The sequence below is a fragment of the Manis javanica genome, chromosome 15 (genome assembly GCF_040802235.1).
Source record: "Manis javanica isolate MJ-LG chromosome 15, MJ_LKY, whole genome shotgun sequence".
Lineage (NCBI taxonomy): Eukaryota > Metazoa > Chordata > Mammalia > Pholidota > Manidae > Manis > Manis javanica.
In genome coordinates this window covers 32,419,046-32,445,191 of record NC_133170.1, presented here as the reverse complement: position 1 = coordinate 32,445,191, position 26,146 = coordinate 32,419,046, and the positions used below count along the sequence as shown (strand labels likewise).

General features: G+C 53.3%; 1 protein-coding gene across 27 annotated transcripts in view; it reads right to left on the bottom strand.

Annotated features, from left to right (window-relative positions):
* The window catches only part of CACNA1C (calcium voltage-gated channel subunit alpha1 C), a 654,724-nt gene that overhangs the window by 223,890 nt on the left and 404,688 nt on the right, over positions 1 to 26,146 (bottom strand). For all 27 annotated transcript variants that reach the window (XM_037014885.2, XM_037014891.2, XM_037014892.2 and 24 more), the window contains exon 4: positions 3,535 to 3,674. In XM_037014885.2, the coding sequence (XP_036870780.1) occupies positions 3,535 to 3,674 (140 nt within the window). The remainder of the gene's footprint in view (positions 1 to 3,534; positions 3,675 to 26,146) is intronic.

The following is a 26,146-nucleotide window of genomic DNA, read 5'->3' as shown; positions in this document are numbered from 1 at the left end:
TGCACGCTGTAAAGAAAGCTTTGTGGAACTCAGCTCCGCCCCTCGTTTGCTTAGGGCTCCTGGCTATTGCTCTTCGCTTGCCACAAAGCTGAATAATAATGTTTCGCTCTTTATAGAGAATGTTTGCTGGCTCCCGAGTGGGTAATGCTTGTGAGAACAGAGGGCACAGTGGGAAGGTTTCAGGAATGGGGTGAAGAGGGAGAAGGGGTCAGAGCATGCAGAGGGCCATATGGGAATTGGAGTCTGGAACCATGAATTTTTTGTGGTTACCAAGGAAAATAGGGGGAATAGGCACACAGTGGCAATTTCTGTCCTTGGTATCCAGAGATGGCTTTACTGATTCACTGTCAGCAGAGTGTGTGCTGGCTCGTGGCCTGGGGTCAAGGAGGAGCCCAGGTACCAGGACTGGATGCCCAAATCACACCTGAACTCGGGGCCAGGCAACTTTTCCTTTGAGGAGTAGGCTGGAGCTCCTTAAAAGGCTCGTGCCCCAGGAAATGGCCCTGGAAAAGGGGAGGCTCCGGGGTGGTGGGGCTCAGCTTCGCAGGAGCCCAGTTCCAGGCAGGGCCTGGCAACGAGCGCACCAGTCCAGATGAAAGATTTTCAGACTGTTCCATGGAAACCCTAGGGGGCTTCTTGGACAGTGAGGCCAGAGGTGAGCGGCTGGGATTTGCACCTTTTTCCGTGTGTTGAATAGAGTGGCTTCCTGGTGACCAGTTATGTGCTGGGCCTCTGAGTAAGGCTTTGTTTGAACAATAGGTCCTGCAGCTAAAAGAAGTCTGACAACCCTGGCCAGACCCTATCTGAAGTCTCTCTCAGCTCTCTGATTCTTTCACCTCAGCTGGGCGATTTGATGGTTTTGAATGTCAGCCAGTTGGCTACACCTTGAATCCCAGGCAGAGGTTGCCAGGATGGGGGCAGTGGCCTTTCTCTGCAGTCAGATCACTAAACCCTTAGGAAATGGAGACCAGTTTGTAAGTTTGTAAAACAACATTCCAAATCTAAACCAGATTTGGTTCCTAGCATTTCCTGGAAGAGAGCAGTATGTTCACTGGAGTACAAGATTTTCACAAAATATTATTCAGGGAAGGGAACAGAGAATAGGTAACTTTCTTCTCTTTTAACCCCTGCCCATACTCTTTTCTCAGGACCTGCTTTTCAGTTTGAAGGGGTAGAAAGTTCAGGAATGAGTCTAGGAGGTGCTCTTGGCTTGTTGGGGTGGCTGCATTTGTCCTTTCAGACACTGTAAAGGCAAAGCCCCTCTGTGCTGCCCTGGTCTTTGATGTGGATGCTTGGTGTGGGCATGCCTCCAGGAGGCGTGTCTGGCAGTTCCATAGCTGGACGTTAGAGCTTTTGAAAGAAGGCAGTGAGGCTCTAGGTGCCCAGTGAGGCAAAAGGCAGGCTGCCATATTGGGAGGTGATGGGGACATGCAAAGGCCCTGTGGCTGGAGTAGCATGTCTCAAACAGGTGGATCTGTTGAGGGTTCCTAGGTCCCTAGGTTGGGGTGGGGGCAGGTAGCTCCCAGAGGCCATCTCTCCATGGTACCAAAGAGACACCTCCACTTTAGGAAAGAAATGTGACAGGCTCGTGGAGGGAAGGAGATGCCTCCTGTCACAGGCCACAGGCGTGTCAGTGCAGAGACAAGAGCAGCTCTCAGCCCAGCATGCGGGCAGCAGGCAGGCGAGGCAGACTCCCCTCTGATTTGTGGGAGGCCAGAGGAAAGCTCTGCCTGCATGGCTGCAGAGGAGGGACCCAGGAGAGAAGATATTTCCCAGGAGACACAAGGAAGCAGAGGGTCAGCCATTAAATATGGCCAGGGTGGCCAACAGGAGGCTGAGCTACACTCTGTGGAGAGTGTGTCCTTTGTCCAGTTAGAAGGATGTGCTGAGATTTGGGCTAGAGGGAGAGCCCCTGGGACCAGGGCCCTGGGAGAGCAGAAATCGGGTGCCAAATACGCCCCATGTGAGATCTCTGGGAACAAAGCCCACAGGGCCGTGGTGAGCTGTGGGCTGAGCAAGTGCTGGCGTCACGGCCTCTGTGGCTTGAACAGTCACCCAGAGGCACCTTTTGGGAGAGACTCCTATTTTCATCAGCCCTATGGCCTCGACTCCAGGGAGATGTGGGTGGATTCTGGCTGACCCCACAAAAGTCTGCCCTCTGTGGCTGTGGGGGGGCAGCCCACGGGGTGAGCAGGGCCCACACTCCAGAGACGGGCGAAGGCCAGCACGGAGCTGCCTCCTCACCCTGCGTGCCCGGAGCCAATCTATACTGGCACGTACTCCAATAACCCCAGGCTCCCCACATCACCCACATATCCCTGGTGTAACTGTGTCCAAAGTGTGTCATCCATCAGCTGGGTGAAAAAGGACAAAGAAGAAAAAAACCCTAAAACAGCTCCAAACCACCCTAATAAGCCATCAGATGCCAGAGACAAGGAAATCACTTCTAAACTATCTTGATTTGCTCCTGTGTTATTTCCTGCAGGAAACCAGACACCCCCATGATGTGACAAGCCGCAAGAGCCCTGGAGAAGTCCAGAGGCCAGTGTCTGCACCAGGATGGCACAAAGGATTCACCAAAAATAGGTTCCTGGGTAAGAGCCTAGTGAGACATTGACCTTGACGTTGACGCCTGTTGGGCCTCTGAGTGGGTGAAGCCCCTGGGCCCCTGACCAGAGGTAGAGTGATGACACATCAGCCCAAAGAAGCCCGCTGGTTCTTGACGTGGTATCCACTGTGACGGTCCCCCCACACACCGCTTTACAGCTACGTCTTTGTTAATTACATTTCACATGTAGGCCTGCTTTGGTACAGACATTTCACAGGGAATCTTTTTGCAAAGTTACAAACTCCTTGATAAAGAGATCTTCACCAATTCTATTTAAAATTCCTTACAGTGCTGTTTTTTTGAAGGCCTGTATTGACTTTAATGTATCTTATGCTGCTGGGGAGCAGGGTGCTTTCGGGAGGGTTCGGCCACTCATCACCTTGGCCCTTCGTGATTCCCTGCTGTCTCCTCACCCACCTGTCTCGAACTGCCTGGTTTCTTGTGGTCACAGAGCAAGGCCTCCTGTAGAGGTGGGGGGCACCCATCATTCTGAGTGCAGCCCCCCATCCATGCCGGGTCCGCCCTGCTCTTAGGCTGGACTCAAGCTGCTCAGTGACACCACTGGGAAATGGGCCAGAGGAGATGGAGCAAAATGCCTTCAGCAGAGGAGCCTCCTCAGCTGTACAGAGGTCCTGGGTCCCATTCAAAGCACTCAGATTCACTGTGTGTGTGTGTGTGTGTGTGTGTGTGTGTGTGTGTGTGTGTGCACATGCGGGCATGTGGGCAGCAGTGAGGGATGTTCCCAGGTAAGAGCTCTCCCTTGGAGAAAGTCTGAATTCAAAGTGATTTCTAATAGATCCTCATCTTGCCTGAAGCCCATCGCTGTTGTGACCAAATCCAAAAGAGATGTAAGTTCAGAAGGGGAAGAGACATGCACTGTCTGACTGTAGGGGAAGGAAGGGACAGGAAAGGGCAGGTATACTTACCCTACAACCACAATTATAAAATCTAGTAAGTTCCAGCCATTGCGGAGGTAAGCATTGGGGTGAAAGAGAAGTCCATAGGCTATTACTTTTAAAAATGCTTCCACAGTAAAAATTATGAGAAAGAGATATTCCACTCGTTCCTAGGAAACAAAAATAGAAAGAGAGAGAAAAATGAGTCATTAAATTGAGGATTTGGAAGGTGCTGAACGAGCAGATCTCCCCATAGGTAGGGGGAATGCTGTCCTTCTCTAGTAGGGCCTGGGGGGTTCTGGGTGGGACCCCCAAGCCTAATGACCAACACCACAGTATGCTCCACCTTCGGAGCTTCTGACCACTAGACATTAGAGAGATTTTCTTTTAGTCTCCCAATGTCCCTCATTAAAATGCAAATATTAGGGTGGTGAGAAAATGACACATTTCAGGGAGATGTTTAGTCAATCAGTGAACGTTTCATGGTGCCTGCTCAGAAAAGAACTCATACTGTCTTGACCTACAAGGAAAACACAGCAGGATAGAGGAGAAGTGTGCTGAGGAAGGGCTGAGATGGAGCCACAGGGGAGTGTGCCACGATGTAGCCGGGGCAAACCCTGCAGGTAGCCCGCACGGTTCTCTGGAAGGACAGAGGGAAAACACAGTTGCAAAGAAGTTAAGGTGCAGAAAATCTAAGAGCAGCTGAAACACAGTCAACCTGCTCATGTACACTGACCCTAAAATTTGAAATCTCTGTCTTTCTTGAGAAAATAAAAATCTTTGTCCAAAGACAAGGACCAGTCAGCAGAAATCAGCATTTCCAGGATGGAGGTACAGGGCTAGGGCGTGAATTGCAAAGGCTGTTTCTTTTCTCCAGGGCTGGGAGGTAGTCTTGTTCCTTCCCTTGCCACCTGGAAGAAGAGCTTGCTTCTGAGGATGTAGCTCCTGCCCCTGGGAGCCCACAGTTAACAGGATGACCTCATTGGCTTAATTAGAGGAAGCCGACTGTGTGCTGCCTCACCGGCTTTCCTCGCCACTAACTGCTTTCTCCCACAGCCTTGGCCTGGAGCTGAACCTTAATGGCACCCACCAGGCAGAGGCTGCCTGGTGCCTACATACTCTGTGGCCCGCCTCTGCAAGAGCCTCAGCCCGTCTCCCACTGGAGCCACAAAGCTCTGGTCCACATGGCATTTGGCACCAGGTCCTCTAAGCAGGACAGACCTGCCCACAGAGTCCAGCAGGTACTTGGCTCAGGACCCCTATGCCTATTTTCCCAATGTCTGCTGGGTTGGGGGGAGCTCTCTGAAGACCTCCAGGTCCTCCCGCATTGTGGAGAGGGGACATCTCCCAGGAAGGTACCCCTCCTCCCCCCTAGCCTTCTGGAAGGGTGCTCCACAACTGGGGGCCTGTCGGGCAGCTCTGCAGGGGAGGTTAGCCCACACATGCACCTGTGCTCCCATCCATTCTTTCCCAATCCCCCAGATGTTTGGCAAGTGCTGGCCCCACTGTGTCCAGCTCTGGGTAAAGCAGTTCGAGGAAGCAGAGTTAAAAAATGCAGAATTCTGGGGCTCACCCAGACCTATGAAGTAGATCTCTTGGCTATGGAGCCTGGAATTGTGCATTACTGACAATTTCCAGGTGTTTTTGAGACACCCTGAAGTTTATGAACCGCTGGCCCACATGCTGATGAAGGTGCAGATCAGGTAGTAACTGTGGGAAGGGAGTGGAAAGGTTGGGTTTAATCAGGGTCTGAGAAGCAGGCTCATCCTTCACTTCACACATACACTCCAGTAGTACAAAGCTGGTCTGGGATGTGGCTGCTGGGGGGCTGTGACCCAGGAACAAATTGCAGTGTGTGGGAGCCTCTGGTCTTTTAAAATTAGATGATGTTAGGTTAAAATGTACATCAGGACAGTGTTTAAAGGGACAGCATATTATAAAAGGAAGCTTGTAGAAGGTGACAGGGGTGTGTCCAATAGCCACCTATCCCCTAGGCCATGATGGCTCAGAACTTTCAAGTTTAGCACAAGATGACAGGGCTCCTCTGTACCCCCAGAAACCTCCATGAAAATTCACAAAGCTGGTCCTGGGATGAGAAGGGAAGAAAGGAAAGGGAAACAAACATAAGTTGGGTAGCCTGTTGGTGTCAGGCGTTTTCACATGCTTCCACCCACCCACCCACCCATCCATCCTTTTATCCAACCATCCATCCATCTATCCATCCACCCATCCATTCGTCTTTCATTATTACTGTGGTACAACCAGCTGAACTATTGGAATTGACAAAGGGGCTCCGTTTGGGGTGTCTGGATAATGAGCTTTTGGGGAGAGGTAGTGTCCAAGGTCAGAGGATCTCCTGCCATGGTAGAGAGAAGAGCAGTATCCCAAAGGCTCCCAAATGGGTTTTATGTACTGGGAAGCTGGTGTTCTCAGATGACTGCTATAAACAGCTGGCACCCCCAACACAGACTGCCTAGCACCAAGCAGCCTGTTTACTCCCCCATCTACACTGCTTTTGCTCACTTGATTTCTCTATAAAAAGAAAGCCATGGGGGAGGACAGGTCCCAGGTGCCTGCCTCTCCTGCAGTGCAGACCCATGCTGCGGGCCCAGCAGTGCCACCTCTTTGTGAGATGGAGACTGGAAGATCTGTGACTTCTCCTGTTGATCTGTGGCCTTTGTAACCTTTCCCAGTAAAGCCTGTTCCTTAACCCACACCATATGACATTGCTCTTCACCCTGGTACACAGCACATGGGGACTCAGAAGGACCCACCCAACATGATAGTGCTTCATCCACTCAAACATTCCCAGACATAGTTATGTGCTGGGTACTGGAGATTTGAGAAAAAGACTCAGAAACTGACCTTACGGACCTCTTGGGGACAAATGAACAGATGATTCCCATGCAAGGGGCAAGCGGGACTCTGGAGACAAGCACAGACTGCTGCGGGTAGACACTCCCGAGATAAGGGTCTCTGAGACGAAGCTTGGAGGATGAAGAGCTATTCAGGTGAGGAAGGGTGGGGACAGTGGGCAGGTTCCAGGCGGGGGGAGATAAAGATGGGGAGAAGTGCACAGAGCACCAGGAAATGCAGACCTCTGCTGGGCTAGAGGAGGGCTGTGAGGGGCCAGGGCTGGAGAGGCGGGTAGGGGCAAGGTGGCCAGAGGCTCTGGCCACATCCGGATGCCTGGGGTCCATTCTGAGGAGCCAGCGGATGGCTGGGTCAGAGGGGCACTGCTGTCTGGCACCGGCATGGGGACTGATGGCAGTGGTGGGGGTGGGGGACACAGGGAGTCACCCATGCAGACATCACAGAGGCTTGAGTCACTGTGGAGACTGTGGAGTTGGTGAGAAGTGGGTGTTGGGAGCTATAAGGATGTAATTTGGTTTCCAGTTGGGGGCAGAGACAGTGAAAGAAGTGGCCTGGACCCTCCCTGAGCTTTCCAATTTGGGGGGTTTGGACTTGGACCTCACTGAGTAGGGGACTGAGGGAGAGAGGAGCACAGAGACGTCTGGACTTGGTGAATCAAGGCACCTGTAGGACGTTAAGGAGGAGCCGTCACAGAGGCAGGGCTCAGAGGGGAGTTCAGCTCGCTGGGTGGGGGCTGGTGGGGGCTGGGAGAGTGGGCAGGCCAGGGAGAGAAGGGCTGAGCTGGAATCCAGCTCCAGAAGGGACAGCCTCATCTCCAGAAGGCACTCCCGCATGGCAGGGTCCTGCGTGGGCAGAAACTACAGGTCCTGCTAGAGCTCTGAAGCCTGAGGCAGGGGGTACCTTAGAGGTTACCCAGTTAATCTCCTCACTGGAAGACTAGGTTGCTGCTAAGACATTGAGGCCAGGGAGGCACACACCGGGGACAGAAGCAGATTCCTGCCCCTGAGTAGGAAGGTCTGCTGTTTCTTCTTGCCTTGCCTGCCTGGCTCCCAGGAGAATGCTTCTCATGGGCCCTGCTTAGCTGCAAAGACACAGCTGCACCAGCCTCCTCCTGCTAAGTTGTCTAAGGGTCTGAGACAGAATGGGAAAGGGTCTAGGAGCCAGCGACAAGTGGTTTGGACAGGAATCCAGGGAAGGGGCTGGTGCCTGTAGGTGCCAAGTCTGGACCCAGCTGTCTGTGTGGCGTGAGTGTGTGAGTGGGCTATCAGCCCCTGTGGAGGGAGTTCACACTGACCTTAGGGGCATGAGTACCCTTGCAGAACTAATTCCATCCCACCCCCAAAACCAAAAAGCAAACAAAAAACATAAACAAGTGAAATAGTTTGGTTGATCCTTTCAAAACCTGTGTTGTGTTGCCAGAGAGGCATTTGGGGCAAATGCAGAGGGGTGGGGGAGGGCAGGGCTTGACCATGCAGCAGCTCAGGGCCTGGCTCCTGGGAGCCTAGCCTCCCTCAGGCCTCCTCCTGCCTCCTCTGATGCACAGCTCTGAGTGCCCGCCTGAATCCTGAGGGTCCCGGAGCTCTCCGAGGAGGTACAAACATTCAGCCCGTGAACTGGCCCTTTCAGTGACCTTGAGAAGTAGGGACTTTAGGGAACCACCTGGTACAGACTAAGATCTCTGTTCCTATCCTTCTGTGCAGGTTGGAAAGAGCAGGAAGGCATGAGCAGCTGCCAGGTGTGAACATACCTCAGAACTGGGGCAGGTGGGCACCCAGTGCTCATAGCTGTGACAGGGCTGCACTGATTCTCCAGGGCTGCTGGGGGGCCCCTTCCCCCAACGAAGGTGCAGCCCAGCCTGGCCCGGGACATGTGTGATGACTTTGTGCCTCTGAAGGCCCCATCCTTCTCCTTTCCCATCACCTCTTCCTGTCCAGTGATATTTCACCTTATTGCTTCCTTTCCATTCCCACGGTCTCCCTTTTTCTTCTCTCCTGCTCATTTTGTAGGGTTACCACCGGAAACCGTGGGCCCATTTATCCATGGCTGAAATATTTGGCGTTCAGTGGAGGAAGCCCCAGCTCCCTGGAGTCATGAGGGCCCCTAAACAGCTGGGCAGCTAGTGAGTCACTGGCAAGGACGGGCTGTAGGTGTACTTCTGTGTATACAAACCCTACGTTTCAACTACATTGTAAGCTTCTAGAAGACAGAGACTCAGTTCTCTCTTGATGGTAATGATCTCCATTCTGGCAACAAGTGTCTGTCTGAGCCTTTGGGCAAGTCACTTTGCTTTTCTGGGTCTGTATCTGAAGCTATAGAGGACCAGTTAAGCATTCAAGCAAAATCCAGAGGTGCAGGGAGCCCTGGGAAGGCTGAGAAAGTGGGGTTTTGACACCACCTCACCTCGAGCCCGAGTGGTGCCGTTTTAATCCGCCTGCGAAGTTGTCCAAGAATCCTAACACAGTTGAACAGAGTCCAGTGAGCCAGTATGAAGGGGTGTGGACAGGGAATGCACCAACAGAGAAGTAGCCATTTCTTCTTGACCAGCCTGGAAGAGCTTTACTGCCTCTGTGTGCTGGGTTCTATAAAGATTTTATTTGGGAAAAGGAGTAACTGCCTTTTTTGTTTTTCTTAGAACTTTGACCGCCACCTCCAAAGCAGTAGATGACTTCCAGTGTTTCTGAAAATCTATGGCAAGTGAGGGTGCCAGTCCCTGGTCTGCACGCAGCTCTGCTCAAAGCACAGTCAGACTCTTAAGACACAGGAAGGAACAGAGATCCTCTCCTGGCTGTCTGCAGGACCACGATAAGTGCAAGCAGATTCTACACTAAAAACCCCTTCATTGAGGAGGTTTTAATATTTGTGCTTTAGGAGAACACAGACTCCTTGTGGACAGAGGCCATGTCAGGGCAGGGCTCCCAGGACACGGACACTCAGAGCAAGCTTGCTGTGTCTCTTAGTGTAAGCACGTTTCTATGTGCATGCACACACACACACACACACACACGCACATGGTACAGCCCGGTGATGCCCAGTATTCATGTTGAACATGGTACAGCTCATATATGCTATAACAGATCATACTAAGAGAGCCTGCAGGTATCCACTTGACTTTATGCAAGTGTATTTATTGAAGCTGCCAAAAATTCTACACCCAGCAGAATCGACAAGAAGCCCAGTCATACAATTACACCTCAGTACAAGGTGCTAGGATAATACACACTGTCACAAATGCTTCCAGCAGCCCCTCGGACTCCGGATTGTTCCATGACCTAAGTGCCGTCCCACCGGACCTCCACATGCAGCCTCCCGCCTGCTCTCTAAGAAGGGAGATGGCGGCGAGGGGCACCTCAGTTCCTCACTGGCCATTTCATTTGCTAGTCAGATACTTCCAGGGTGTCTCCTCTGCCCCACAGCACTCACCGCGTTGTCCTCTTAGGACACTGATGGACTTATAGAACGTAAGAAGCTGGGGGGACCTTCAACAAGGACATACAGTCCAGGCTGTCCCTTAAACAGAAGTGACGGGACTTGTCTGAGGCCACATCTTCCCCGCAAGGTAAGCACTTGGCTTCCCAGATGGCTGGTCTGGTGCCCCCCTCTGCTACCGCACAGCTGTTGCTGTCTGTGGACTGACTGAAACCCTCAATTATTGTGCCCATCAGGGGCCACTGGGCAGTAAAGGGCTACCTACATGGTGTGGCTGGAAGGGTGGGAAACTGGGACCCCAGATCCTCCTCCCTCTTGAGGTCTCTACCAGCGTCTGAAATGCAGCCAGTGAGAAGCCTTTCTTCCATCAGTGGATGGACGGAGAAACAAAGAGCGGCGGCTATCTCACAGTGGGGCCCCAGTGGGCTGCGGAGAGGAACGGGGTGCTGACACAGGCTGCAGAGCGAAAGGGCCTTGGGACATTGTCCTCGGTGGAAGAAGCCACTCCTCAAAGGGCAGATAGCGCCCGACTCCACCTGCGTGAAACACCTAGAGGGGGCGAATTTATGGAGACGGCAAGTAGATCAGGAGCCAGGGGTAGGGAGGGACTGTTTCAGGGAATGAAAGCCTTTGGAGAAAGACAGTGGTGATGTGAGATTAGTGCTACTGAAGTGAGGGCTTAAAAATGGCTACAATGGCACATTTTATGTCAGACGTATTCTACCACAATGAAAAAAAAAAGGAAGCATTCTTTTGGATCTCAAAGGTTTTCTAACTTTCCAGGGTCTCCATCAAACAGCCTGAGGCTACATTTAAACCTGTGTCAACCAACCCCTTAACAGGGACCGGTTCATCAGGAAGTTGCGGCTCTTTTGTCCAGAGACCATGGACAGATCCTGGGGCCCTGGACTGGAGGACGGGGGCTGGGCAGGGAGGCAGGAGGCACTGAAGACAATTGTTTCAATTCCACCATTTTCCCGGGCAGCTTCTTCCCCAGGGCCACAGTTAGAAGGGGTCTGGTGGTCCCCAGGGTCTGGCCCTGAGACTCGGCACTTGCCAAGAGGGGAGGGGCCGGCGAACCACGCAGAGCGGCCGTGACCTGTTCATTGAGGGCCAGCAGCCACTCAGGCTGAGTGAGGATCCAGTGTCTGGTTTTACAGCAGCTCAGTTTAAAAAAACCAAAACTTCTCCTCCACCTGGCCTGTTTCTCTGCGCTTGCGCATGATGCTAAGTAGAAGTGACTTACCCACTTATGAATTTCTTGGGGTCATGTGTGATTCTCTAGAGGCCATCCTTGCCCCAACTGCCCCAGCATGTTGGCACCAGCCTCAGGTCCAGAGAGCCTGGAGTCTGCCTCGGTGTCTAGGTGCTGGTCTGTCACTCCACCTGGGCCCTGCACTGCCCCTGTCCACCACTGGGCCCCTCTTAGGCTGTGTTTCTCGAAGACAGGCCTGCTTGAGTTCATGTCTGGTGCCCAGTTTGTGAATGCTACAGAGTGGACAACCAACCTTGTCACATGCCATCTGTGTCAGCCTCTTGGAGTTCAAAGGAAGCCCAAATGTCTCCCAGGCCAGCCTCCTGCCCACCGCAGGCGCTCCCCCCAGCTTGCCTCCTCTGTCTCAGGGCTGCTGCCTCCTCTGCAGGCAGCCTCCCGTCATGGGTGCCCGGCTCTTAGACAATGGCCTGCCCCCGCCCTCCAAGGACTCCTCTGGCCAGGGATATCACCTTTTCTTTAGGGGTAGTGGAGTGGAGAGGGCTGAATTACTCCTAGGGACAGTGGGGCATTTGCTTAGTGACCTGTGGACTGGCGTGTCATTTCCAGAGAGACAGTGCAGCAGTGGCCTCAAAACTCTCCTGAAACAGTGACCTTCCTGTGAGGAGTCAGACCAGCACCTGGCTCAGGGGGAACAGACCCTGTCTTTTCTTCCCATCTCCACTGCCCAGCCCCATCCAGGCCTCCATTCCGTTATTGCTCATTTGGACATTAAAGTGGCTTCCTAACTGTTCTCATGAACATCTAGGCTGTGTAAAAACCTTTAACCGCTCCCCTCTATATTAAAATGCACCTCACCCTCCTTCACCTGGCTCCTCTCTCACAGTCTGCCCCCCGTTCCATCCCTCTGGCCTCATTCCCTGCCACCACCCTGAGCTCCAGCCACATCGGAAGGCTCAGCATGCCCATGGTGGGTGCAGCACACGGATGCCAGGTGTAGTACACCTGTGGCAGGTGTGGCACACCCATCCAAAAGGCTGATAGGTGCACCTCTCATCTTCAGTCCTGCCAAGCCCAGTCCTTCCTCTATCTAGCAGTGCCTGCTCCAAGCCAGACTCCAAACCAGCTCTGTGGTCACCAGCTTGTCTGGGCTTCTCTGCCCTCCCCAGCCTCCCTCGCCCAAAGGGCCTCCCAGACTCCCTGGTCAGGACTACAACACTTACTACAATGTGTATGTTTTCTATGTGCTTCTCCCTCCAGGGACAGAGTGCTGGCCAGGCAGAAGCAGGTGTCTTTGTCACCTTGGTTAAAGAGGTGTCTTTAAATGAAAGGCCAAGTGATAGATGAAAAAGGGCTTTGGAGTCAGACACCCTGGGATCAGGGTCAGATTGTTTCCCTATGACAAGGTACATAATCTTCCCAAACTTTGGTTTCTTCACCAGTAAAGTGGGAATAGTTATACTGACTCCTGGGTCATTTTGAGAACTGGAAATCTGAGTCCTCACTCAGACAGTAGTGGCTGTTAAGGCTGCAGCCCCAGCATAGGCGCACAGTAGGTGTTCGGGCCCTGCTGGTGGCGTGGGCATCCCTGCGTGCCCTCCCCAGGGCCCCTGGCTCAGCCTGCACTCTCTCAGTTCTCTTAACTTCAACAGAAACTAGAGACTCCAGGCCTCACATCTGCTTTCTATTCTCAAAGCAACTTCAAAACCAAACCAAACCAAAAACGTCTCTGTATCCTGTTTGCTGAGTTCCGGGTGTTCGGAACATGCCACTCCTCCCCGCAAGCCCTGGGACCCAGTAATCGGCTCCATCCTGCCCTGAGAGTCCCCGCCCCACGGAGGCCAGCGTTCCCCTGTGTCTCTGGGGACCGGCCTGTCCTTTGCCTCTGGAGATGACTCGCCTCCACAATGCTGGAAGCAGAGAAGGCACGGGTTGGAGCCCTTCGGGGGCAGAGGCGCTTCGGATTCAGGAGGCTTGCCAATCCTGTGGTGATTGCTGCAGTGCCAGCCCTGCTCAGTGGCCCTTCTGAGTTTCAGGCACTTCCCAGGCATTCTTACGTCGGTCTTATGACTACTTTGTGAAGCAGGAATGGTAGGTCCTTTTCTTCTCCTCTTATTCCCACTTTCGTTCCCTCCTCACATCACCACCACCTCCACCACCTCCACTTTTGTCCTCATTACCAACATCACCTCCACCACCACCCCCTACACCATGACCACCGTCACTGCCACCCCATCATCACTGTCATCACTGCCGCCTCCATCACCATCACCAGTGTCACCATCGCCACCACCTCCACCACCACCACATCCACCAGCTCCACCACCTCCACTATTGTCCTCATTACCAACATCACCACCACTACCACCTCCACCATGACCACCATTACTGCCACCCCATCACTACTGTCATCACCACCCCCACTGCTACCACTGTCATCACTGCCACCATCATCACCATCACCAGTGTCACCATCACCACCACCTCTGCCACCACTGTTACCACCACTATGCCTCCTCCTCCTGCACCACAGCTGCCAGGAACAGCTGAGTTGGAGCCTGGATGCTTTAGTTCTAATCTTAACAGTAGCTCTTTGTGATAGATAAAGAGCACTGTATCCATTATATACATGAGGAAACCAAGCAAGATTAGGTAATCTTCCATAAAGCCAGGCAGCTGGTGAGCAGCAGAGCCAGGACACCAAGTTTAGTGCTTCCCCACTGTGGTTACAGAGATCCATGGACTCCACCTGCTCGCCTCTCGACCACCCAGCACCTCTGTCAGAGTACAAAGTACATGGGGCTTTGCTGGGGCTTCACTGAATGCCTGATTTTTGCTGAAACTCAGCAGTGTCAAGCATTTGACATGGAGAGCCCACCTGGCTCCGGGCAGTGTGCGTTCCCACTGATGGTGTGCACATGTGTGGCAGAAGCAAGCTGCATGCTGGCTGTAGTACAGACCCCTGTGCTGTCCTCCCGCTCCTGACCAGACCTGCTCACCACCTGTAGGAACATCACGGCCATGCACCGAACACCTGTCTAACTCCACCGAAGGAAGCCCATGCCTGTCCTCTATCCACTGGCTTCAGAAGAGGCACATGGCCCAACCATGGCCAATGTAACATGGAGGGAAAGTTTCTGGGGTACGAAAGATTCCTCACTGGTTAGAAAAGAGAGGCATATATGCATGGATGCACTGCAATCTCTTCTTCAGCTGGACACGCTCACATCTGCATATGGAACCTGGTATGAACCATCTGGGGACCTTGAACTGTTCCAGCTGAGAACAAGAGCAACATGCTGGGGGGCTCAGACAGGAAAGGTAGGAAGAACTAGGGTCCTAGATAAATGTGTTGAACCAATGAATTAACCAACTTTGATGACATCCTAGGTTGGGGCTTATTTTATATGAGATAAAACTTCTGTACTGTCAAAACCATCCCGAGGTGAGTTTTCTGATACTTGCCTCCGAGACTGTGCTCGCTGCTAGCCTCTAACTGCTGTCTCTCCACGCTGCTCCCCGTTCCACTCCTTATCCAGGCTGCTCCGAGCTTCCAGCCCTTATCAGCCATTTGGGCACGTGAGCGAAGCCCTGTGCCGCCCAGCTGGGAAAGGCATGAGCTCATAAACACTGTCAGACCAACGCCCCTCTGTCTCCTGGTTGGCACTCAGCCTGCGCATGAGTTGCTTGTTGCCGATTACAGTTTCAGATCAGAGTGGGAGAGCTCAGCTCATCCCCTCTGTGGGTACCATGTGGTTCTGGGCTTGGCCTCTTGCTGTAGAGCAGCACCGTGGAGTCGGGATGCAGCTGCATGAGCAGAAGTGTTACTGTCCTGTGGGGCGCTGGGTGGGGAGGCGCAGAGAAGCCCCTTTGGTGTCCTGTATCGGAGGATGGAGGACATGACGCAGACCTGGCATTGCTCTCCCATGCTTGGGTTTTTCTTACCCTCAGAGGATGACTTTTTATCATGCCACGACAACCCTCCTCAGGAACTGACAGGGAACTCCTGTTCCTAGCTCATCACACCATGTCTTCCCTGCTTGCCTCCCTCTGTGCCCACCTATGTACCTGTCTTCTCCCAACACCCACTGCTCACAAAGGCACTGCCTCCCTGCCCACCTAGTTCCACTGGAGCCTCGGCGCCTTCCCTGGCATGTGCCTACTCCCTCCGGAGCTGGCTGCATTCTTTTCTGCTAGAGGACTGCTCTGCCTCCCCCAGAGCTCTCCCTCTCCCCTGAGGGCCCTGCAGCCTACGGCCAGCTGCCTGTGCTGTTCACCCAGGAGTTTTATATATGGCATTATGGCATGTTTTATACGTTCTTGGGCTGTGGCAGGAGTCCTAGATTTCCCTCTGGGCCAGGAGTGTGGGTGCTCTGAGGGCAGGAACTCTGTCACAGTTTTCCTCTGTCCCTGATGGTGCCCTGTGCAGGGCGGGCTGGAGGCTCAGAAATCCCCCAGGGTGGTGAGTTGGGAGGCCACTGGAGGCCACAGAGGTCCGTTTCCCTGCTGCGGCCTCTGACGTGCTCACACTTCATGGGGTTTCACACCTTCTCATCTCTGCTCCCCAGACACCCTGTGGGCTTCCCCTCTGCCCCTCAGGAGCCCGCCCAGGGGTGCGGCAGCACCAGGTCGGGGGCTGGTCTGAGGGGTGCTGGGACTCAGGACGGTGGTCACAAAGGGCACAAGCCACCGCCTCTGCCCCTATGGGCTCCCAGGCAGGCAAGGAGGCAGAAGGGTGTGCCTGACAGAGAGAACTCATGACCCAGGGCCATGTTCGCACCCGCCGAATGAGGACTGAAGGTAATGAGCAGTTTAAGAACTTAGGGAACAGGTAGACTGCTGGGAGCTGGAGGTCAGGACAGGTGATGTAAGTTGGGCCCAGGGACACAAGGGACTGCTGGTTGAGCCCGGGTGGTGAGCTGATCTCCATGTGGGAAATTTAAGTTCCTTGGAAACACCAAATCCATTTTGCTCAAGTTGGCAATATGTACGATGAAGCTGGATGGGCAGGGAAGATTTAAATTAAAGCAGGTCTCGAGTGACAGGATAGAGCTTGTAATTCATATGAGGGTGTTGCCTTTGGATTTAAGGTCCACGGTGACTTGGGCTGATGATGGTTTGTGATCAAGGGATGATATATGTTTTAAGAATATAAATATGGAAAATAATCCCCAGGTGGGTGAGACTGACCTTGGCTCCTGCAAGAATGAGATGGTGCCAGTATGGAGCAGAGCCAGGGGGCGGGCATTACAGATTCAGGAAGCGCTGGGACGGGGTGGGTCAAGGGCCCCTGTCAAACAGACACGGAGACTGCACTGAGGATGCCGGGAAGAACAGAAGTGCCGTGGGCACCCAAGGGCGGGAAGCAGAAGCCGGCCCGGGCCAGCAGCGGACGGGGCAGGTCACACAAGCCCTCTGGACTGTGGTCTGTCTTCCACCGAGCGTGAAGCGAGGTCAGATAGTGTGCACTCCTAGTTCTCCAGCCCAAAGGTGGGCCGGTGTGGTGGGGACCCCACGGTGCTGCAAAGCCGAGTTTTGAATTCAGACTTTCCCCAGTGCTTCCTCAGCTGAATGACTGGCACTTCCTGTATCTCCATTTCCTCAGCCATGAAATGGAGATGTCATCTTCCGGGCTCTTCCAGGGCCGAAGGGGAGGCGCATTTTCACCTGTTAAACAGGCCAAACAGGCTTAAGTGATGTTTCCCTCCCTGATCCCCAGGGGTTCTAGAAGCCCTTGGTTTCGGAGATGTGATGAAGGATGACACAGAGAAGAAACATACCCAGGTGGAAGTGTGCACAGGTGCTTGGGGCTGGAGGCTCGTGACAGCCTGTGTAGATGAAGCTGTGACACTTACATGAGCTCCAAGATAAAGAACAGCGTGACACACATGATGGGGACAGAGGATGAGGGGTCAGGAAGGGACGCTGGTGGAAGGGTGGCCCAGAGAGGCATTTCTCAAGACCACAGTCATACCTGCCATGTCCATGTATGTGTAGTGTTGTTTACTTAATGCTTTTTCTTTAGGCCAACTCACTTTTCTTATATAAGCATTTGGGAAGGAAAGTTTTCATCAGAATTATGTATCACTACTATTGCTTTGCCATAAGAGGTGACAGTAAAAGTAACAATTAAAAATGTCCATGTACTACCTAAAATAATCTGGGGAGATACTGGGCCGGCTCAGACTGACTCCAGGTGGCTGCAGAGAGCAGAGGAAGCAGGACTAATCAGTAGAAGTGAGAGGGAGGCCGATTTCACCTTAAGAACTTCCCATAGTGGGCCTTCTCCAAGAGGGGAAGGGCTGCGTCTGGGGGCCGTGCACCCATACGGCAGTGGGTCACCTGTGGATGTGTGTTCAGGGACTGAGCCTCAGGTACTGGGTACCATGAGGTGTCTGCACATTTGAGTGTGGGAGGAAGCAAAGGAAGTGAATGAGTGAATGGATGGGTGGGTGGGGATGGAGGGGTGGATGGGGGACAGAGGGGTGGATGGGGGATAGAGGGGTGGATGGGGATGGATGGGTGGATGGGGGATAGAGGGGTGGATGGGGGATAGAGGGGTGGATGGGGATGGATGGGTGGATGGGGATGGATGGGTGGACGGGGATGGAGGGGTGGATGGGGGATAGAGGGGTGGATGGGGATGGATGGGTGGATGGGGGATAGAGGGGTGGATGGGGGATAGAGGGGTGGATGGGGATGGATGGGTGGATGGGGATGGATGGGTGGACGGGGATGGAGGGGTGGATGGGGATGGAAGGATGGATGGGGGATGGAGGGGTGAATGGGGATGGAGGGATGGATGGGGGAGGGAGGGGTGGAAGGGGGATGGAGGGATGGATGGGGATAGAGGGGTGAACGGGGATGGATGGGTGAATGGGGATGGATGGGTGGATGGGGATGGAGGGATGGATGGGGGATGGAGGGGTGGATGGGGGATAGAGGAGTGGACAGGGATGGATGGGTGGACGGGGATGGATGGGTGGACGGGGATGGAGGGATGGATGGGGGATGAAGGGATGGATGGGGGATGGATGGGTGGATAGGGATGGATGGGTGGACGGGGATGGAGGGATGGATGGGGGATGGAGGGATGGATGGGGGATGGATGGGTGGATAGGGGATGGAGGGGTGGACGGGGATGGAGGGATGGATGGGGGATGGAGGGGTGGATGGGGTATAGAGGGGTGGATGGGATGGATGGGTGGATGGGGATGGATGGGTGGATGGGGGATGGAGGGGTGGACGGGGGATGGAAGGATGGATGGGGGATGGAGGGGTGGATGGGGGATGGATGGGTGGTTGGGGGATGGAGGGGTGGACGGGGATGGAGGGGTGGATGGGGATGGAGGGGTGGATGGAGATGGAGGGGTGGACGGGGGATGCAGGGCAGACGGCGGCAGAGAGGGTCATCCGGCCAGGCAGGCTCTGGTCTGGGGCAGCGCAGTGCATCAGTTGCCTGGGCAGCCCCTCTCCCCAACGTCTCCCCCACCCAGGCCTGAGACGGCTCCTGTTCTTGTGGCTCCCTTGAGCGCCACCCTGGGCCAGGTCTGGCTCCACAAGCCCCAGATCCAGCAGTCCGTGTGTCCCTTCTGCCTGGGTCCTCAGTGGGCCTGCCTGCTGGGCTGAGATAGGCATGAGCAACACCCATCTAGGCTCCTTAAAAGCCCGACAGGCAAGGAAATGGAGTGCGCACAGGAGGCAGCCCGGCCACACTTGCCATATTCAGACATCAGCGTGCACGTCAGCTCCGGGGGATAAGAGCCTCATGTGTGCAGCCGGCTCCTCTGGTGCTGGCTGCGGGGCCATGGGGACCCTCCTGCCTCGGTGGCCACAGGCTCCTTCCCTGCAGGGAACACATCCCTCACCCAGCCGCTGTCATTCTCTGTTGGCCCCCCTGTGCTCCAGTTCTGTCCTGGTGATTTTCCCAGAAGGCTGGGAGGACCACCAGCTCTGTGGTTTGCAGACCCATCTGGGCATGAACATCAGGCCGGAGGGAAACAGGAAGCTCACAGGTCCAATGCCCTGGTTTTCCAGACAAGGACAGTGAGGCACAAAACTGTTAATGCAGAAAAAAAGTGACTTCTCCAAGGGAGACTGTGCAGACCCCTGCTCATGCCCAGACACTGGCCTCACTGACCTCTGTGTGCCTCAGCCACTGTCTCCACAGCCCCTGCAGAGTGGTGGTCCCCACGGCACCTGCAGAGTCACTGATCCCCAGAGCAGGAGAAACCACACCCCAGGATGCTGGAGTGGGTGTTCCTGGAGGTGGCTAAGATGCCTGCATTCAGACACTGGTGGACCTGGCCCGTGGTGAGTACCAGGGTGGCAGTGACGCAGAGCAGTATCTGCTTCGGGAAGGCAGTTCAGCCCTGACCACATCAAGCCCCTCTGCCAACCACACACCGCTGTAAAGGGGCGAACTCACCTCTCTTCCGAGTCAGGCTCGGCTCCTCATACGTAGGCTCTTCTCAGAAACCGGCTGACGCCTAAGCCGAAGGCAAATCTAATTTAAAAAGTGTTTCCTGTGAGCCAAGCAGTCATAATTTTGGCTTTTTGTGGGTGTCTCCTTTCCCTTGTAGAACCAGGTCTGCTCTCTTGCTGATCAGTTCAATTACAAAGATATAAAACAGAGAGCAGTAAAAGCTGGGGATGCGCCCTAATGGGGGTGGCGGAAACAGGGCCTCACATCCCTTCCTCAGGGGACTCGGCCTGGGGAGATGGGCTTGTGCTGCCTCTCCCGGAGGAAGACGGCCTGTGTGGTAGGGGAAGGGCTGTGAAACAGGCCCACGACACCAGGGGCCTGGGCTACCTGTGCTCCCTGAGCCCCGCGGGAAGTTTTCAGGCACAGCAGCGCAGTGGAGCTGGCACGCGCTGCCAGCTGGTGGGGCTCCTCCAGCCCTTCCGCGACAGGAGAACCAAGTTACTGGCCTGAATGCCTCGTAAGCGGGCCAAACGCCAGGACCCTGGGTGCAATACTCTGCAGAGGTTATTTCACGACACCCCGGGAGGAAGGCGCCATCAAGTTGCAGGACCGGAGTGGCCATCTGCCTGGCACCACGCTGATGTCTCAGCTCTTGTGCTACTCGACCTCTCAGCACAGCAGCACATGGGGGTCCCTGGGTTCCCTACTGTCTCTCACTGCTTTTCTGCCTTCTGGAAATAGCAGGGCGATGGGTAAGAGCCCCATCCTGGGAGTCAGAAACCTGGGGCCCTAGTTTTTGGCCATTATCAATCGGGGTGACTTCGGTTGGCCACACAGCCTCTGTGCACCTGATTTTCCTCATCCACAAAATGAAAAGGCTGGATTATATCAGTGGATCCCAAACTTCAGTTCTCTGATAGCTACCTAGAAATAAATGTCCTGGGTACTTGTTAAAAAGATAGTCTGTCTCCTTGGAAATATGTCTATTCAGGTCCTCTGCACATTTTTTAATTAGATTATTTTTTTGGTTTGAATTGTATGCATTCTTTATATATTTTGGATATTAACCCTTTATCAGATGTCTCATCTGCAGGTATTTCTACCATTCAGTAGGCTGCCTTCATTGTTGATGGTTTCCTTCCCTTTGCAGAAGATTTTTATTTGATGTCATCCCACTTGTTTATTTTTGCTTTTGTTGCCATTGCCTGGGGTCACCCTGAGACTAATTTAACATTGTATGCCAATATTTTAAAAAAATAAATAAAAAGGACAGCCTCCTGGGCCCTCATCCTAGACCTGCTCAATCAGAATGTTCTGGGGAAGGCCTGTGAATCGGGATTTTTGCCAGGTTCTGCAACTCTGAAGACCACCAGGGTAGGCACTACAGGTGAAGTGGTCTCCGTGGCTCCTTCCAGCTACAACTCTCAGACATCTCCCTGCCTCCGGGGGGCAGAGGCGCCCTGTGGAGCGGCCTGGACCCGCCGTGCTAACAGTGCATACTGGGGTGCAGGCGGCTGCTCTGCCTGAAGCTGCCCATGGGGGAGTGATGGGTGGCTTCTGCAGGGACATCTGAGGACAGGCCCAGTGCTGGGCAACACCGAGCTGACAGTGAGTTTGTTTCCAGGGTGGGAGGCTCAGCAGCACAGGGAGGCCAAGTGAAGGCAGGGCGGTCAGGCCTGCTTTCTGCCACCAATCTGTGGTGATGGGGCTCCTGGTGCCCAGCTGCATGGAAGGGTTGGGGGAAGCACACAGGAAGAACTTTCTACACTCCTGTGGGAGTGACACCTGCATGACTAGATTGCCGCCATTCCCAGGAAGGAGTATACAGTAGGCAGCAACTGGGTAACAGAGACCAGGGTTGCTGGAGTTTAGGTGGGGGAAGGAAAGGCTGAGCACCTACTATGTGCCCACCTTGGGTCAGTACATGCCTGTTTTGCCTGTACAGGTGATGCCCTGGGCTGGGTAGGGGCAGAGCAGGTGGAGAAGCAAACCCAGGGCGAGGGCGGCCAGGTCCTCGGATGTCTGCAGACAGTCCTGGGAGCTAGCTGGGGGGCTGTGCTGCACCAGGGGTCAAGGCGTCTGCGTGCCGTTGCCCTGAACCGTTTGCAGGTCTTCAGGCAAGATACTCAGTGTCTCTGGATCCCAGTTAGAAACAAGAGGACTTGTCCCGCTAACTTCTGTGATGGACTAGAAGACAGCCGATCGTGGAGAGTGAGGATCGCGGCTCCGAACGCTACTCAGGCCGCGGTGTGCACGGCCCTGCTCACGCCCCACACAGTTCCTCCCTTACTGGAAGAGCCTGAGCAGCCTGGCATGTGCGTGTGCCCTTCTCCATTACCTATGACGGGCCCTGCTGAGAACAGTGGGCTCCGTGCTCAGAACACTGTGATGTTGCTGGGAGTGAGCAGAGGCACTGCAATCTATCAAACAGCTCCCAGCACCTCTTGCGAATTTCTGAGCTTGACACACACGGCCATCTCCAGGAAAACAAGGAGCACAGTACTGGCTGACACGTGTCCACTGCGTGCACTCATGAAGAGCCTTTGTGTATGCTGCAGGGTTTCCCCAGCCTCACCCCTACCAGTAGGAGAGGGTGCCACCACCCCAGAGGACGTGTGAGGAAACTGAAGCTCGCCCAGGTGCTGTGTGGTGGGAGAGGGCTTTAGCCCAAGTTCTCTGCCTCCAAACCCCAGGCTTTTCTCCCATTCTAAAGCATCCTGGCATGGGTACCCTGAATGAATACCAGTTCCCAAAGTCTACTCGGTTAGAGTGCTTCCCAGTCATTTGTTATGGAACCTGGGCCTGTAGAGGGCTGATCTGAGCCCCCACCCCCAAATTCACATCCTCCCCAGAACCTCAGAATGAGATCTTATTTGGAAATAGGGTCACCACAGATGTAATTAGTTAAGTGAAAATCACAGGAATAGTGGGCCCCTAATTCAATAGGTTTGTGTCCTTATAAGAAGGACAGACAGACACACAGCAAGAGGCCACAGGATGATGGGCAGACTTAAGCGATGATGCAGCTACAAGTCAGGGATGGACGGGGGTTGCCGGCAGTACCAGAAGTTAGAAGAAGGCACGGAACAGACTCTCCCCCAGAGTGTGGCCCTGCTGACACCTCGATTTTGGACTTCGGGCCTCCAGAACTCCAAATAAATTTCTACTATGTTAAGCCACCCAGTTTGTTCTGCTTTATTAGACAGCCACTGCCAGGGGTGCTTCCAGCTTCCAGTCTGCACACAGAATTCTCACAACGAGGCACGGGCACCAAACAAGCTTTAACTCTGTCTGTCTCCTGACCTCCCAGTGCAAAGTCACCTCTTGATGCAAAGTCATTTCCTGATGCAAAGTCACCTTCTGGTGCAAAGTCACCACTTGGTGCAAAGTTACCTCACGGGGCAAAGTCAGCGTCCAGTGCAGACCCCTCCCAGCGCAGGCAGAGAGCATCTCTGACTGTAACGAGCCTTGTTACTTTAGTTGTGCCTTTAATGAAACGTGCAGCCACTCGTGCCACTCGGGGGCACCCCTTTGGTTTGCGAGTTCGGTGGGACCAAGAGAGTCAGAGCAGAGAAATGGGCAGCATGGATGTGCATGTTTGGCCCCACAGGTGGAGGCTTCTGCTTTGTCGGCCCCTTTCAGGGAGGGCAAAGCTCCTATCTGAGGCAGCCCCAGCACTCTACCACCCGCTGTGCTCCAGGCCTATCTCACCACTGCACTGTGGGGCCTACGAGGCTGGGAAGACAAGGTATTTTCCCTCAGGGGTTGGCAGTCTAGGTTGGTAGGGTTAACATCCCTCCTCAAAAATTAAACCTCAAGTGAGTGATGCCTACGGCCAGTGCAGCGGCTGGCTGAATCTGCTGAGCTTCTCGGAGACAGCAGCCTGTGAAGTGAGCATGGGGTAAGGGGAAGGATGGAAGGCTGGAGGGCAGGGTCCCCAAGGCCAGGAGACAAGCCTGTGCGGGCAACAGTGCCTTTGAGAGCCTGGCTTTGTAGGGATTTGTAGGGAGGGATGGTTCAGAGGCTGGAAAAGCAGGCTGGTCCTGGCTGGGCTGGGCTTCAAATGCCAGGGAAAGAGGCTGGGCTTTATTCTGTAGGCAGTGTGAACCAATAATGCACAAGGATATCTTAGGAAGGCACTTCACAGATAGAATTAAAACAGATTTTCAATTTCTAACCAAGTCATACAAGATGGCCTTTCCCTTGGAAGTGTTTCTCAGCTTGAAAGCTCTGAAGTGTCGGGACTGAGGGTTGGATCTGATAAGGGGTTGCTCATACAGTATAAACATTCCAAAGGGGGCATTATTTTGCTTTGAAAACCTGCCTCACAAAATGCTAGCCAGTTAGGCCCAGCCAGGTCCCCACCTCCACTGGGAGGCCTTCCTTGATTGTGCAGGGCAGCAAGGAGCCATGTCCCGCTTTTGCAAATTCTTTAATCATCTATCCAGTTGACTCCCAGGCTCTCGTTAAGATTTTTTGGATTAGCAAAATAGCAAAAGAAATGTTAGGGATGGTTATAGGGTTGCCAACTTTTTATTCTGCCAAGTAGAAATATTAATAACACAATGACCATTTATTAGCTCTTTTGTTTCATAAACAGAAAGAAAAACAACCTCAGATAAAGAGTTGTTGGCAACCCCCACATCACCATCACTGTGCACACACTACACTTTGCTTACTTTTCTCATCTAGCTGCAGCCCAATAAACCTGCACTGCAGACTGGTGCAAACCAGCAGACTGGCACTGGGGACAGGGCTCCCACTCCTCTGGCTCATGACGTCCTTCTGTGCACTTCCTGCTAAGGTGCTCTGTGCTCTGGCACCTAAAGCCCTCTAGGATTTGGCTCCAGCCAATCCATCTGCAAGGAGGCAAAAATGGCAACACTATTAAGTCAGTCTATCCATCAAAGTCAGAGTTTACCTGCCTGCCTCTCGAGTCTGTGCTGACTTGCTCCTTGCACTGACCAGTAGAACACTGTGGAGTGACACTGGGCAGCACCTAAGCTGAGGCCTCGGCCTTGCAGCTTCTTCTCTACACTGGGAGGCTTTCTACCACCACAGGAACAAGCTCAAGATGGCCCGGTGGAGAGTGACAGACTGTGCAGAACGAGGACCCATCGTACCAGCCAAGGCCAAGGCCACCACTATGAACAGGCCAGCCCTTGTGATCTACCAGCTGACTGCAGACATAGAAAAGTCCAGCAAAGATCAGCTCAGACCTGCTGGTTCTGGAAGAACTGCCTTAATTGACTCCATCCAAATTACTAACCCACAGAAATGTGAACCAAATAAATGATTGTTGTTAAAAGCCACTAAGCATTGGGGTGGTTTGTTATGCAGCACAAGCTCACTGATACACCACTTCCCAACCACAGTTAGCGAGGGCCTTCTATGCCCTCCACTGCTTTAAGTGCAACTAGAGCTTTCCTAAATGATCCCCCCAGGCCTGAAATATCTGCTTCCTTTCTCTTCAGACTTCACCAATTCTTAAAGACTCAGGTCAATTGCTTTTCCTTCAATACATCCCAGAACAGCAGCCCTCATGGTCAGTGCCAGCCCCGGCCCTTCTTTGCATACTCTTCACATCATGGGATGTCTCACACACTGGTGAATTACTTCTGATGACGTTAACTTTACGTGGCTTTATCACACATTGCCTTCTCAAGTAGATTCTGGTCCTTCACACACAGAGGCTTGTCTTGTATCTAGACTCAGCTTCTAACCCAGTCTCTTGCACAGGACACATATATTTATTGCCTTTTGCTTGATAAGACTTGGAAATTCAATGAATACCTGAAAATAACCACTGGGTCAGTTCTCACTGGTGTTCCCTCAGCTGGGGTCTGCTCTGTATCCTGGGTCCTCACACTTTTCCATGGGGTCTAAGCCCATTTTCTCACCACTGATGCATTCTAGGATGGGGATAGTCATCATTTCCCTTACCCAGATCCCATGGAAAGTCAGAGAGGCACCCAGACCAAAGCAAGGAAGGCCTATCTTGCCAAATTATTACTTGATTTCCCAAGTCTGCTGGGACTTTCTGGAACCCTCTGGAAGCTTTCACTTCCCATTCCTGTGACCTTTCATTTGTCCTAGGCACAAGCTTTGGGCTAATCTGGGCTTCCTGTGCCTTTCAACCTTCACTAAGGTCTTTAAAGGGAACTACAAAGCTTTGTGGGGGAAAAACAGATAAAAAGCTTAGCATTGCAAATGAGGAGATCATTAAGCCCAGGCTGGAAATGAAGTAAGGGCTTCAAAAAGGCAAGAGCCCCAAAGACTGGCTGCTAAAGGTTAAATGGTGCAGGTAGAGGCCAAGGTTTCTTGTCCTGGCTTAGTCCTCTCTTCCTCTCCTCAAACGCAGATGACCAGGTGGGCAGCTGCACCTGGAGAGTGCCCCCCAGCCCTCCTGCAGAACCCACCTTTCCAAGATCACACCCCAGGTCCCCACGCAGGTCCCTCAGCAAAGCATTTCTTCCTTACAACTGTGGATGTTGTATTTTCTAGTAGCAAAGATAACCAATATGTTAGAAATCTAAGAAAACTGAAGTGAAAAAAGGAAAATGAACAAATTCCCACTTGGAGGTAAATGCATTCAACGTTTTGATATGTGTGATCAATTTATTCCCTCCGTGCATGTGACTTTTATTTCCCAAAACTGTTCTCATGCTGTTCATATTGTTATAAACTCCTTTATTTTTGCTTAA